Raw genomic sequence first — 15,448 nt, forward strand, 5'->3', positions numbered from 1 at the left:
ATTTTGGAAGATTTTTTTTTTTCCTGTGAATGAGAATACAAATTAGAAATTCAACAACCCACTTTGCTCTCAGAATCTCCACTGTAGGCAGCTGTCAGCACAGTTCCCTCATAAATAACAGTTAAGCGTCCACTTTACTGAAATACCTCTTTTCAGCATAGCAGTAGCTGAACAGTACCAAAATGAAGTACAGAAGAATATATAAGGCTTTTTTTTCTTTAAATGAACTGCCTATGGTCATTCATTGTCCAGTAATTGAGGTTGCTGATTTAGTACTAGAGTGTTTGTAATAATATGGTATTTTAACCTTGCCAAATCTATTTCTTTTCTTTCTGTGGCCACATATGAACACAACTGAAATTGTCTTAAGGGGTTGTCTTACTTTTTTCTCATTTAGAGAAGAGATGACTAGGGACAAAAGGACTGAGTGCACATAGAAAGTAATTTTGGAGTAGACGATGAGCAGATCAGCTCATTTCTGATCTATGCGTAATTGCAAATTCTGTTCAGTTTACAAATTAAAAAGAAGTTTCACATTGACACTTTCCAGTGAACATTTGTCAGTGACTTACAATTGGCTACAACTGTCAATTATGCTGAAGAAAGTCTGAAATAAACAGCATATAATTCAGGCCTGACATCCCAGAAAAAAAGGGTTATTATGCGGTACCCATGTGAATTTCTCATTGCCTTTTGTTTCACAATTTTGTAGAAAATACTTAGTAGAAATTGTATTAAAATTGTAAATAGGCTGTGACAGAAGAATTTAAAAGGATACTTACAGCCTTTGTGAATACACTTGTTACATTAAATACATTAAAATCCATAATCTATATGCAAAGTTCATAGTCTTCCCATATAACTGCTTTATTCATTACTGTAAAAGTGAATTTGCAAGAACAACAACCAGTTCTTAAGAAGCAAGATTAAGACTTTTGTGAAAACTGCTCAAAGGAAAAATACAAGGCTTACGTCACTAAATTCTGCTCTGCTTTTTTACAGTTAACAATCATCATATTGAGTCAAGGTGCCCTCTTTATATGACAGTGAAGGAGAACAAAGCATTCTATAACAGAATGGAGTTAATTGAAAATAGGACTACACAATTCAGCTTTGATTTGGCAGGTGTTCTCGAGCTACACGTTTCTATTTTGAACTGGAGCACTAGTTCAACACACTACTACCTGTTCTTGATTCTTTTTTTTTTTTTTTTTTTTATTTTAGAGTAGTTAAAAAAAATATCAGAAAGGAGTTATATCCCCCATGGCGTCTAGAGGCTCTGCTGTTCACTTACAGTGTTGTGTATGACAGAAAACTGAAGCAGTTATATGCCACTAGTGATATGGTAGAATATCACTGGCATAAGAAAGTGCTTTGCATTGCGCTCTCATAAGTATGTTGGAGTAGCTGAACTACCTTTAGTAACAGATAAACCACACCGTTAAAATTGGCTTAGAAAAAAATTTCTGTGCACAACATCCCAAAATAGTGGCTTCTACTTTAAAAAATAATTTTTCAGAGTGCAGAAGTATTATAATCTAAAACTTCCTAAGGGTACTAATTCCTACTAGTATTTCTCAGCAGATGTCTACAGACAGACAACAAAACAGTGAGAGGGTATCGGCATGACATGTAACAATTGTTGCACACTAGCAGCATAGCCATTATCAAGGTTTTGGTCGGTATGGAGCAAAGGAGAGTCTTTTGGGAAGAAAGAGAGGCAAGGTGGTTCTGCTGCCAATTCCTGGAATGGGTCTTTGAATAAGATACCAAACGGATGAGGCAGGTATGATTGCATATCAATTGCACACCAGGAAAAGCTTAATATAAAAACTGAGTGGTGGTCTCATGACCCTAAGTGTTCCAGGCATCCTGAGGAAAAGGAGAAAATTTTGTTAGTGATTGCAAGAAGAAAGCATCTGTTGAATTTGCTGCAGAGAGAAGTAGAAATCCCAGGTCATGTCTAAAAGATGATCTGAGCTACAATCAAAATGATCAGCCAATGGGTGTTAGGGGACATTTAATAGATTCGTTTGGGCTTGAACTGAATTTAAGACAGGTAAGTGATGGCTTCGATTTTAATGGAGAGAAAGGCATGCTTGGAAGAGAGAGAGAGAGAAAGAATGTGTGTTATTGAGAAAGTAAGTTATATTTCAGTCTGCAGATAAGGTCACTCCTACAAGAGAAGAAAAAAAGGAGAATAACAGAGGACAGCAGAGAATTCTGAAGAATATTTTGAATATAGATCATCTGTAGTCTAGTTTGCATTCCTTGGGGGAGGTGTGTGAAACTATTTATCTCTTGTCCTCAGAATCAGAGATGAATACCAATTGGTACAGATCAAGGATCTGTAATAATAATCCATTAATACTGATCAAGGATCAGTTATTTTGTGTGAATTCAACGTTACACCATGACCTTAAGAGCTCCAGCAACTATAACTAAAGAGAACAGTGACAAATGGCACGGGGTAAACTCATTCCCTAGGAAGTTATTAATCAGCTTAGGTTTGGGAAAGTTACTGTGATCCCAATTAGGTGAAGGATTTACAAGAAATGCAATCACATGTGTCCAATATTTCGAAGATCTGCTCAGAAGGTGCTTGGGGTGCTTAGATGTATAGAGAGTAATAGGTACTCTCCTTCACACTGTAACATCATCAGTCATTGCGATACACATCATAAAAACCAGAGCAAGGATGAGAGATGTATAATATATCAATTTGATGTTTGGCTGATAATATAATTTGTAAAGAAAAAACCTTATTGTTTACTAATAACTTTTAACTGGAGGCTATATAAATTGTGTCTCCTTCAACAAATGTACCTTTTAATTGAAACATTTGCAAAGGAAAAGTATTTAACCTTTAAGTAAATCAATTACTAAGAGGAGCAAGACGAAAACAGTAGTAACCAGGCTTGTGTTAAACCAGCTTATACAGGCCAAATAACAGACGCCAAAGGCATCTAAAATCTGCAGAGCTGAGTCAAATGTCTAAGTGACTCCTAAATGATTCTCCCAATCTTGAATATTGTAAGGTAAGTTTTAAAATTGCACATTAGGAATTACACAACAGCTTTTAACTCATTTTCCATTCCCATACGCATACAGCACTTTGGGGAATTACTGCAGTTTTGGAGCTAAGGACTGGGCCTGCAGACTGGAAGAAGTCACTAGGATGTAGGAGGAATCAATTCAGTGCTGAGCAAGTTGGAATTTTCTTCCCCCTCCCTCCACTTGTCCCTCTACCAGAAATCTCTCTTGCCCCTTCAGTCTTCCCATCATTGGACCTCCACTTTAGACTAGGAAAGATGTTCTTCATTTCTGTAGCACATGCAAAGTAGATGCTGCTGCTCACCAGCTAATGCTTTAAATCAATTCTACATACCCTTTTCCGTAAATGCTCCCATATTAGCTTTCTTAATCTTACTAAGACTTTCAGGCATTAGACTAGCCATTCTTTTAGTTACTCATTTCCTCTCAAAGCAACAATTTTGTTTACAAGTAACTATGAATATAATACTGTTATTGGAAGTTTATTTTATGTAGTTGTTAAAAGTCTTATGAAGAAATAAATATGCATTATATTTTGTAGAAAGGCCTAGATTTGCTTTAATTTCTTGTACAAAATACAATCTTTCTCTTTCATCCTTGATAGCTCTGGAAGTGAAGCACAAAAAAATAGCTTTCCAATTGTTTGGGTTTCATTTAAACAAAATAAGGGGCGGGGAAAGAAAAACTGACTAAATTTGATCATTATTACTGAGATAGTAATAATGGTTACATCTAAACTTAGCAAGACAGGGAGTAAATCAGAAATGAACTTAGTATCCAACAAATATGTTCAACATAAAAATGGGCTTAAATCGTGTCTTATTGCTCCTGTCACAGATAATATATTAAACCCTCTATTTCAGATTTTGAAAAATTAAACCCAGCAATTAAGGCTAGGGTTGTAAGTATATTTTAAATATTTGTACAATTTAGGTAGATATGCTAAGGATATAAAGGATCAAGATCAGAGTTTCTATAGTCTAGCCAGTTAACATGTAGCAAATGCAAACTTGAAAACTTTTTACATAAATTACTGGTCTTGATTTACAACTTTTCTAAAATAGGTTTCACTCTAAGAAAAAATATGAATGTCAAATATGAATAACTGAGGCAAAACCTACAAAACCTAAACCCATGCAGTTTTATATAGGCCTTCAAATTGCAGGCACAGTTGTAGCTCTCTTGGTAGTTATTAATTTCACAAACGTGCTTACATTGCCTAACTAGTACATGCATTTGTCTTCAGTATCTATGCTGGAATTACATTTCATTAGAGCAATATATGCATACATTCTAGACAACACATTTTGGGATAATTATTGTACTACTCACACAGTTAATATTATTCAGCTTTTGGCCTAGTGTGTTCTTGCATTACCTAAGCTAATTATGATCACTTCAAAGGTGCTGAAAGCACAATATTGCCATGTGTGTGCATCTAGCAGACTATAATTGCCATATATGAAATAAAAAGTTACAGATCATTTATCTGTGTTATGATATTCATATTATAAAGAATATTAATATATTCTGTATGGTATTTTCATTTACCATTTACCTGTTAAATTTACAGTATGGTCTTATGATACCCTACATTCATAAATATTTTAAGTAAATATGGTACAAATGAGATAAAAATCAGGGGGTAGGTGGTAGCATCTAATTTTAAATCTTGAAATGGAAGTCTTGGTTTTTGTCTGACCCTAATATTGAGACTCCAGAAGGAATAAACAGACATCTACTGATTGAAAGTACCTCTGGATTTTCATAAGGTTAAGAGTTCTGTATTGTCATGGCTGTTATTGGAATTTCATTATGTCCTCTAGGACAGATTTTTTTTTTTTTTTTTTTTTTAAACCATAACAGGATTCAGCACTATAATTATGGAGTCAACAGTTATGGTCACAGCTTTAGAGTTAAGTGACTTGATTTGTTTTCCCGTAATATCAGGGATTCAGTGTTTCTGCTCAGAATACCTTCTTCAAAATCACAAAAAAATCTATGGCTATAATAGAAGGCACTTTCTGAGAATTTATTAATAGATCTCTTCTGTTCATTTATGAATTTAAATGAAGATAAACAAATTTTGCAGCTAACTGTTCATCAGCTACCAAGTACTTTATTTGTATTGTATAATATTTGTACAAGACACTCATTAAACTTCCTATGTGATTAAAATTCATGGACTTTTTTTTTTTATAAACTACTTGTGACTTTTAAAGGCATTTTTCCTTGCCATTAGTCATCCTATTTACTCTTTCTTAGATCCTAATATTCTACTAGAGAAAATAACAGTCATCGCAGGTCTCTTTCAAAATGACTGATGATTCCCGTTTGTGTGAATGGAACAGAGGCACTTTGTTCTTATCAAAATGGCAACTGCCTCTATTGTGCTCTAGCTAAAGGAATCCTGTAGTATTTATAAAGTCTGTCCATGGCAGTCCTGCTGAAAGAGGACAAGTCCTCACGAGTTTCTCAATAAGCAATCATTTCATGAAACAAGCCTTGAAAGCAGATAAGCATTAAGTTATAGAAAATAATGACAGTTTTTCCAGGGTTGTTGTTTTTTTTTAAACTATTTTATGTTATGAGGCCTAGTTATCAAATAAGACAGATAGCAAATACCACCATCATGACAAAACAACAACAAAACCATGTCCTTTAAATTATTTAAATTCTCCTCTACAAGTATAGACACAATAATGTACTCATCATACTTACAAAAGTATAATAAAGAACAGAATTAATTTCCTATACTTTTATCATGTATTCTCCTATCTATTCTATTTTGCTTTCTTTACTGTTAACTCTGTACCTCCTGAGCTAACAGTGAGTGTGATGAGGATATTTACACATTTCTGTGGTGCTTTTGACACATTAGCAATATACATTCTCAATGTTGATTTGATTCCATTTTAATTGCAGAAATTGTAAAACTCTTTATATGTACTTGCTTTTTTTTTTTAAATATAAATCACTATGTTACAAAGCTACCGATTTCTTATTTTAAAAGATAATTCCTGATTTGATTCCAAACAAGCCAATTATTTTATACTCAGAAATACTGACATACTGACACATACCTTGAGTTTTTCTAAGTGATCCTGCAGAGAGTCAATGAGCAGATCCCCCACTGGCTGCCAGGATCCCTTGAACAATTCAGCCTGGCGTAGTTTGAGGTCCAGTTCGTCCATTGCCTCTTGAAGGCTCTGCAGTCTTTCAAGAGCATCATCTATCTTCTTTTGCCAATCAGCAGACTGTAGATTCAGCTTATCCCACTCAGTTCTGACCTCATCTGCTTGCCTTTGGAGAATTTTAGTGATGTTGTGGGCCCTTTCCTCAGGTGACAGCTCTAAATGTGAAAGTCAAGAGTCTTTTAAGACATATTCTGTCTTAGAAGAAAAATAATTGCCATCCTGGTAAGTTCAAAGCACAGTAAGAAACTATTCATAACCAAAGACACCTGTGAAATTTATTTTATTAATGTATTCTCATTTGAAAATCTCTTAACAAATTTAAATCTTGCCACCATACAGATCACCCAAATACGCATTTAAGCACATAAAGGCATTTTTAAAAATGCAAGGTGTAGCTAAAAGTTTATCATCAACTGTGTCCTGATTCAGCAAAACAGTTCTGCACATACATAAATATTAATCACTGTGAACCTTTTGCTGCAATTGAGTAGATTTGGGAGCGTCTGTAGTACTGAGACTACAAGTTGAGTTTTAGGTTAAATTGCAGCTTTCAGACCTCAAATGGGCCTATAGTTATAGATAGGTCCTGAAGGTTTAAAGCCAGTTTCAAAATCTGCTTATAAATATGCATGTCTGTTTAGTGCCACAGTGTTTAGAAGGATCACTAAGGGTTTCTTTCATCTATATTTTTAGCTTAGTTTCTGAATACTGACATTCAGCTTGGAGTGTAAAAGGAATACTTTCACAGCGGCTGGCAGAATTTATTTAATCATCGCTGATCATCACTGATCTTTCCAGCAATGTGTTATTACCCTTCTCTTTCTTCAATTACCTCTTGGTTCTGGGTAGACCTTCTCCAGTACCTCCGCAGGCTGCTCTGCTGAGAAGATTCTCACAGTCTCAAGCGCACTCCTGATAACAGGTTCTTTTGTTTTCAGCTCCCTCTTGAAACTCTGAGAGATGAAACAAAATTATCGTAAGTGGATATATAATGAAATACCAAGTACCAGCCCTTGTTTTCATCAATTTAAGAACAAAATTTCCAACAACAGCTTCCATGGCTGTGTAAGAACAAAATTTCCAACAACAGCTTCCATGGCTGTATTACAAGTAGCTACAAAAAAAAAAAAAAAAAAAAAAAGTAAGAGATAATCAGCTCTTGCTTAATCTGAAATCACATTGTATTCAAAGGAGCAAATGTACTGCCAGCATGCTGCAAACCACCCAAGGTTGCTGATCAAATTCTCGCTGTGAGAGGGATCCTTTTCGTTGATTAACATCAGGGTCAACTCCAGACCCAAGCTGCGAGGCACAAGGCTTCGACTGGCTCTGTATTGGACCACACCAGCATAGCTAATGGTTCTTGAAAGCAGGATTTACCAGAATGTGAAGGAAAATCTAGTATGTCTCATGGCTATCACTTTGCTACTGCTGCTGGCAACTGTTATATTATAAGGAAGAAAAAAAAAAGGACCTATGGATATTGACATGTTAACCTGTAACAATTAGTAACAAAAAAAATTCCAATATATTAAATCGTAACGCTCTCCTCTAGCAGTGGTGTAGATGCATCTCTTCCAAAATTACATGAACTGAGATTTCTGAAATGTAGAATCAAGGCCCAGGTGAATATTCAGAAATACAATCTAGCTTAGATGTAGGCGTGCAAGAGTAAAACAAAAGGGCAGAAAGTAGTCCTTATGAAACAGTTAATTCCTAGTTGTGTTAATCAGTATTTATTATCAATTTCCATATCTTTATATTTAACACTGCTCAGTGGTACATTCTGCTCCTTTCCAGATCAACTGCATTTCTCCCTTTCATCTCTTCCTTTCCTGTCATGCTTTTCGGCACCTGTCTCCTTTCTTGCATTTTCTTCCTCTTTCCTATTTGCATTTTAATTCCTCTTGCAACAGCTCCTTTTACTATCTCTCTTCTATTCCTTGGTTTTAAACCGACCATGAGTAAGATTCTCAAGGTTTTATTTGAAGTTTTGGTAGGCTACTGAAACTATACATATCTCAGGGGTTTTTTTTGTTTGGTTGGTTTTGGTTTTGGTTTGTTTTTGTTAAAGAGAATTTGAGATTCCATTAATCTGAATCCAAATGTTCACTGCACAAAAAAGCAGGTGAAACCTGGCCCATGGGTTGCACGTTCCATTGGGTCTTTTGCATGTTGTATTGAATTTATCTATGTGGTCCTTACCACTGTTTTATTTCAACATTTTCTTCTCTATTTATGAAACAATATTGAATGCATGCTGTTTTCAAGTAGCATAGAGGTAAAACATGCAGATAATTGTAGTGTAGTGTAACACAAAACACAATACTGCAAAAAGGAGAGCCATATGCCATGGGTGGAAAACAGATATTTTACTCCAGGGATGAGAAAATTCTTTTTACAACACAGGCATTATACAGGCTTCTAACATAATAAATTCACCAATTTAGTTAAATTAATTATTAAACAAAATTTGGGTTTCTATGCAAACTAATGAAAGATTATAAATTCAGTATTAAAAAGTTCATTACACTTTGAATTATATTTGAGATTAAATGCTCTGTACAGGAAATACCTAACAGAACTAATAATGAGAATCACACCTGCAGTTTATAATATGAGCACTCACAGGTAAAAAATTCTTAATACATTTCAGTAAAGTAAACTTAAGGACATGACTACATTATTCTACTATAAATAATTAAATAAACTTTTTATTAAGTGGTCAAGAACTGATCATAAGGTTTGTAACTGTGAATCAGGAAAACCCGTAGGCAAAGTGTGCTTTCTTGAAGGAAAGAACAAAGAAAAATTGTTCATTTTGTGTCATGGACATCAATGGGATTGGGATCCTTTCACAGAGTGTATCTGCTCTCCTAAGGGAATCTATTGTTTGATTAATATCTGTGATAAATGTTTTAAACAATCATGTTGACCCTTAAGAACCCGCCCTGATTTTCACAAATAGAGAAGAGTACCGTATATTAACAAGTAAACTTCCATTGGACATTGGTCTGCATAAAAACTGAGTGGGGTTACTCCAGGGTTAAAACTCTTTAACTTAGACATTTTTAGGTTTAGAAATGTTTATAATTCATACTTGACTTGTGCATGAAGTGCAATGGAAAGAGGAAATATAATAAGCCTTTTTCATGCGTCCAAATGAGGAAAATCTAATCTATTCCTTTAATTAGCCTTTGTGCTCACATGACATCATTCTGCCCCGCTAGCGTGGCAGGTCTGCAGCTCAAGGAAGCCAGCAGGTAACGTAGCTTAAAATGTTCCCCCATGGACCGTGTGCTTTGTTTTTATCTGACAGTGTTAAAAGCGACATCAACAGTCATATTGGTTTTTAAACATTATACTTTATAACAGCTTAAAGATATAATATGCTTTACAAATGTCTCCGAAGAGAAATTATTTCTCAGAAATGTCTGTGCCCAAACCCAATGAAACAGGAGGCACATGCACAAAGGTCTGCTCTGCCCACACACACCAAGAGCAGGAAGGAGTCATAGATATTCCAGGGGACCACAGAACCACAGCAACTTCTAGGCTATTTAAAAGCCAGAAATGCCTTTGAGCTATGTATTTGGGAATGAGTAGTACTGCTGTATGGAGTGCTGCTGCTGTAGTCAGGTCAAGCCTAGCTATGTACATGTACAAACAACGAGGACACAAAATACCTTCTTTCAGCTTGTACTGCTTTTGCATAAAACTATACCAACCAAATACACCTAGTGGTATTATATTTCCAAAAGAGGTTTAAAGCCACATTTCTCCAATATCTCCTGTGCAACAGAACAAGGATAACATAATCAGATATGCATACTGCATCCCATAAAGTGTGTGAGCAGGAATCATTGTATCTATCTTCTCAAAACAATAGAGAAATGCTGATGGGAACTTTCTGACTTTGTATATTTTGTATTTAGTCACAAACAGAAAGATTCTCTTTCTCTTTTATTAAAGGAAAACAGTGAGCCAATGTGTTAAATGTTTTCTTTTCCAACTTTTCCATTCTGGATGTTGGAGCTGCTGGATGCGATTACAGTCTGTAAATCCTGAGTTTTAGAATAGTACACAATATGGTGTTAAGATCTGTTTACCATTCTCATTGCCTTCCCTAGTTTTGATCTGCAGAATTCTACTGAGTGAGTTAAAATATGTTTCAGTATAAGAAATTTAAAGAGAATGAAAAAAACATGAGAATGAAGCAGTAGCACAGAATAGCATTAAAAATAATGAATGCTCATTTCATGCTATCCCATTCCAAAAAATGTTCCTACTGTATGAAGATAAAGCCAGCTGTTCTGATTAAAGTTTTGTTGTGAAATATGTACACACTACCAATAAAAATCATAAGTAGCAATAAATGATATTTTCTCTTCTTTTTGGGGAAAAAAAAAAAGAAAGAATTTATCTATCTAGAACCCTGACCCTGACAAATACATCTTTATAATAAACAGACCTTCACTGAAAGCAGAATTAGCCTAAATGAATGTCTAATTTACAGCTAATGATTTCAGGCTAATTTCATCGAATTCCTTAACTTCTTCCACACTTCCTGGTTACTGTAGAGGAAATCGAACGTGCATAATGTATGACCTGACAAAAAACCAAGTAAACTACTTTATTTAAGCACCTCTATTTGTCATCAACACTACAGCAGTAATGACATTCTGTCCACCATTTTAATAATGCATATATTGATCAGCTTATCTCAGACCTCCACTACCTCCTCATGGGTGTCCTTAAATCTCCTTAGATGGAGAAACACAAATTGTTTAAATTGAAAGATGAAAATATAATAAGAGAGTTGCATTAGTAAAACTAACATTAATCTCTGTTATTAGAAAAGCAGATATTTTCCTTGTAATGAATTTTAAAGAGAAAGGGTACACTTAAATTAATTCAAGATGTTTCCCAACCAGAATGCTTTTTAAAAATGAGGTTTGACTTCAGTTTTAAAAAGTAGATATCGAATGTGCCACCAGAAAAGGTTTTTGTTTTGAAGTGGGAATTATACTCCTTCTTAGGCACTGTTGCTATAGATTTCATGTGAAAGAGTTTTCCAGGGAATTGTTAATAATTACCTTCTAAATTCATAAATATTATTTATGCTGTTAATAAAATTACTACACAGAAGATGTGGCAACTCTTAAAAGAATGAAAGAAAAAGCAGGCTATCTGCATGATGCCTATGTTACTTAACTGAGATTAATGGCAACATGCACATAGTTATTAAGATGATTTCAATAAAACGTTATTATGACAGTAAAGCAAAGCAAACTGTAAGATAATTAAATAATGTTTTGATGAACAGCAGTATTTTTTATCATTAACTAACACCCCCCACCCACACATATTCTAAGACTTTGGTGTAGACACAATTTCTTCAGATGCCAAAAATTGACAAAATGGCCCACTATATATATATAAGCTTTGTCTAAAAAGCACCTCACATTTATAACACAACAATGATTTTGACTGCATGCATATCTCTTTTCTCAGTTGACTTCAAGCTCTCCTCTGGCATAGATTCAAGCATTTGAAATTTTCATCTGAATCCTACTCTTAAAATTTTTAAAGCCAATCTTGGCAACTAGGAGCATTCTAATGATAAGACCCAACTTCTTTTCTTCTCTGCTATGAACGTCTGAGGTATTCCAGATGGTCTTCTAAACGACAGAGAGGTTAAATATGTTTGTTTTTCTTTAAAGTATATCCTTAAGGGGAAAAAAAAAATAAAATCAGCTTGTAACACTGCTTTAGAAAAAGGATTCAGGCATAAAATCGTGTTTTTATTCATCATGCCATTTCTCAATAGCAATCAGTTAAACTGCTTATAAATAATGTTCTCCTGCTGAGGCTGTTTCCCTTCTCCAGTGAAGAACTTACCTGGGTTCACTTCTGGCTTTATCTGGCAAAACCAATTCTTCACAGAAGGAAAGACATTGTACTGATATAGGAAGACCAAAGCTGGAAGTTTGGGTCATTTAAAAGATTGGTCAGATCAGGTAGAGACTTAGCTTGTTCACTGAAGACTGATTTCCAGAACTGACATTCAGGAGAACAAAATGAACCATCAGCAAACTCTTTTTCTTAAGACCAAAATTCAACTACTCTTTACTTTCACATCCAACACACTGAGAGCTAAGTTTTGTTCTTAAGCAGGGGCCCAAAACTCTTGAAAAAAGCAGCTTTCCAGTACTGTGCTCCAGTTTTAAGCTAGATACTTCTACATTTGTGGTGCAAGCCTTTTTAAAAGCATTTTTCTTCTGCTCAGAAATGAGCTAAGCTTTTCATTTGGATACAGCCTTTTTATATGTCTGCTTCTCTAAAAGAAACTTTTTAGAGTAACAGAAAGTCCACAGTGCCCAGGGAAAAAGAAATACAGTAGAAAAACTCCAAGCTGCAAACATTGATTTTGTCAAAGACAACTTGAAGTTGACAGAGTTCTGCACTGATTGTTTTTCCCTCCTTCTCTGTAAGAGATCTTTGAAGAGCAGACAAGGTAACCTAATTTCAAGGACTATGTTTTGTTCTTTTTTTCCACAGGGAATCAGAATACCTATAACTAGAAAGGCCTCACATTAAACTACAGAAGTGCTACAGAATGGGAAAAGGAAAGAAGCCATATTTCTAACAGGAACTAAAATGTTCTAGCTTTGATACTAGACAGGATGACCAAAGATTTGTGTCTGTATGTATCTGCATGTGGCAGAGAAGATAATCAAAATGGAGAAGTGAGAAGGAGATCTATTTTGTAAAGTCTCTTTGCACCTATTCATGGTACTTTACTTTATGCAACACTTCTCATCCCTATAAGTTTTAAACACTTCAGTTGATTGGTAAGTGACAGAGAGGTCACGGTCCATCACTGAAGTCTTGCCACTTTTATGATGAATTCTGGGCAACTTTTGAATAGCTTATAGAACAATATACAATATTAAAATTTCATGAGAAGTAATTTCTCTAGATGAAAAAATTATTTCCTCAATCTAGGAGGAAAAGTAATGTTATCAAATACTCAAATATTCAGATGACAAAAGTTTTGTTGTAACAATTCTACACAAATCCTTCTCTAAGTCTTGCTTTGGCTCAAGAGTTGCCTTTGGATAACGGTTTTGAGTTAATATCATGCTGAGTTAAGGCAACATCTATATTGTTTCTTTCATCCTGATGTTCTGGGTGGGCTTTAAAACTACTTTATGGAAGTTGCTACAGACAGCTGGCTAGAACAGACCTCAGGCATTTCATACATCTTAACTTTCACAGAGGGAAAGGTAAAAAGGGATAGTGGTGCTCCATAAAGTCATGGATGTTTTGGCCTCACTGTTTCTGTGCTAATGCTTGAAGTCCCAGGTAAAGTTTTGTGAGAAAGATACACGCTACACATCACCTCTCCCGAAGGAAGACCTAGGAAAAGTGACCAAGCTGCCCCCTGCAGCAAAGCATTACATTATCTTAGAAAAGCATTGTGCACTGACAGCAAGATGTGGGGTTTTTTTCATCTTTCTCTTTGGCTTTCTCAGTCATTAGGTAAAGAGAGACCCTTGAGAAACCATATTGCCACTACCTGCCATCAGTCTGCTACTGCAGACAAATGCCTGTTTGCCTACGCCAAAAGCCAAGCCTGCTTGTATATGATATTTCCAGACTTTTCACAAACTCAGGGTTCCCCATAACTTAAAGCAGCAAGATACGCCATGTTCTCTTTCTGAACTTGATCTTCTCACTACTTGTTCTCAAATATGTCCTCCAGCATGAGGTAGGACAATCTATTAGAGCAATATTTATAATACAGCTACCTGAGGAATTGAGAAAACACAGGTATTCCAGATCCAAATTAATTTTATAGTACCATTTTACATTTCTCCATTAAGCAATAAAATCAGAGATTTAGGAACTTCAGAAACAATACCTTTTGTGCTGAGTTTCACAAACTGAAAGTTCCATATATGCAGTACAAGGCTTTGAGAGGATGATCAAAGGCTTTGGAATATTCTCTTCTCATGGTATCAAGTTGTCTGACTGACCATTTAAATTATTCAATAGAAAATACATTTGTTTGAAATAACTTTTCAGATGTCACACTGAAGTATACTTGGTTACCAAACAGGAGGAAAATACCTCCCATAATGTCATTATTTTAACTAAAGACACATGTAGATGAAGGAGAGGAGAGCTAGAATACTACATCCAAGTAAATTCCAAGAAATGGAAGAGTGTATAGTGGAGAAATGTCATAGTATAAATACTTATATTTCATTCCAATCAGTACATACATTTACCTTTTAATCATGAGGACAATATCTTTATATCAGTAAGGTTCTTTGCCCTCGATCTTACACTGTTCTCTGTAAAAAAAAAAAACCCCAAACCCCCAAACCTGACACTTTATTCCCAACTCCCTACTGAATCAGGATCTGTCCTAGTGGGTTGAGGTCTGGTTTCTGTTATGGACATCTGTTAGTAACTGGTGCTTCCGAGATTAAAGTTTTCATCAGAAACTAACACAAAAGAGACAGAAGTCTTATTATAAGGGCTAGCCAGGATTTTATGGAGTTCATAAGTGACAGAATAGGAGTTGCTGAAGTTGGGTGTGCTATCCCAGCTACCTTTCACATGGTTCCCTATTCCTTCTCAGAACAACAGTTTCTCCCCATGTACTGCTTCATTCGGAAATTCTTCAGCTTTATTTTAGCGGGACACTAGTGTCCTAATGGGTTTCCTCATGGCACCACTAAAAAAGCACCACTAAGGTACTAGAACTGTGATTTCACGTTCAGACCTGAATAGACTGCAATGGCATAGCAAATTAAAAGCTGTTTACCTGAAAGCGGACTTTAGGTTAGCATCAGAGAGGTGTGAACTTGATTCAACACAGGAAACACACTTAAAGCATACCTTTACCAAAAAATCCCTGTGCGAATCTTTTTATGAAGAATTATTCAGCAGTATTCTGCCATTTGGGGGGTTGTACATTTGGTGTTTTTTTAAAAAAACAACTTCCCGTACAAGCGTTGGATTTAGGTTCCTTTTTACTACAAAGCTCAGTCTAGAACAGTCCCCATACAATGCTCTGCTATTGCCTTTCCATAAGAATTCCCTGATTAAACTAGTATGAGCCATAGACGGTTACTGTCAGTTATCACAGTAGTTTCGTGATGGACACAGTTGTGCATTAGGGC

General features: G+C 35.4%; 1 protein-coding gene across 23 annotated transcripts in view; it reads right to left on the reverse strand.

Annotated features, from left to right (window-relative positions):
- DMD (dystrophin) overlaps nucleotides 1-15,448 on the reverse strand; it is a 1,317,358-nt gene that overhangs the window by 188,151 nt on the left and 1,113,759 nt on the right. For all 23 annotated transcript variants that reach the window (XM_052795054.1, XM_052795067.1, XM_052795065.1 and 20 more), the window contains 2 exons: nucleotides 7,084-7,204; nucleotides 6,138-6,406 (listed from right to left, as the gene is read on the reverse strand). In XM_052795054.1, coding sequence (XP_052651014.1) covers nucleotides 6,138-6,406; nucleotides 7,084-7,204 — 390 coding nt within the window. The remainder of the gene's footprint in view (nucleotides 1-6,137; nucleotides 6,407-7,083; nucleotides 7,205-15,448) is intronic.

Source organism: Harpia harpyja, chromosome 8, assembly GCF_026419915.1.
Source record: "Harpia harpyja isolate bHarHar1 chromosome 8, bHarHar1 primary haplotype, whole genome shotgun sequence".
Lineage (NCBI taxonomy): Eukaryota > Metazoa > Chordata > Aves > Accipitriformes > Accipitridae > Harpia > Harpia harpyja.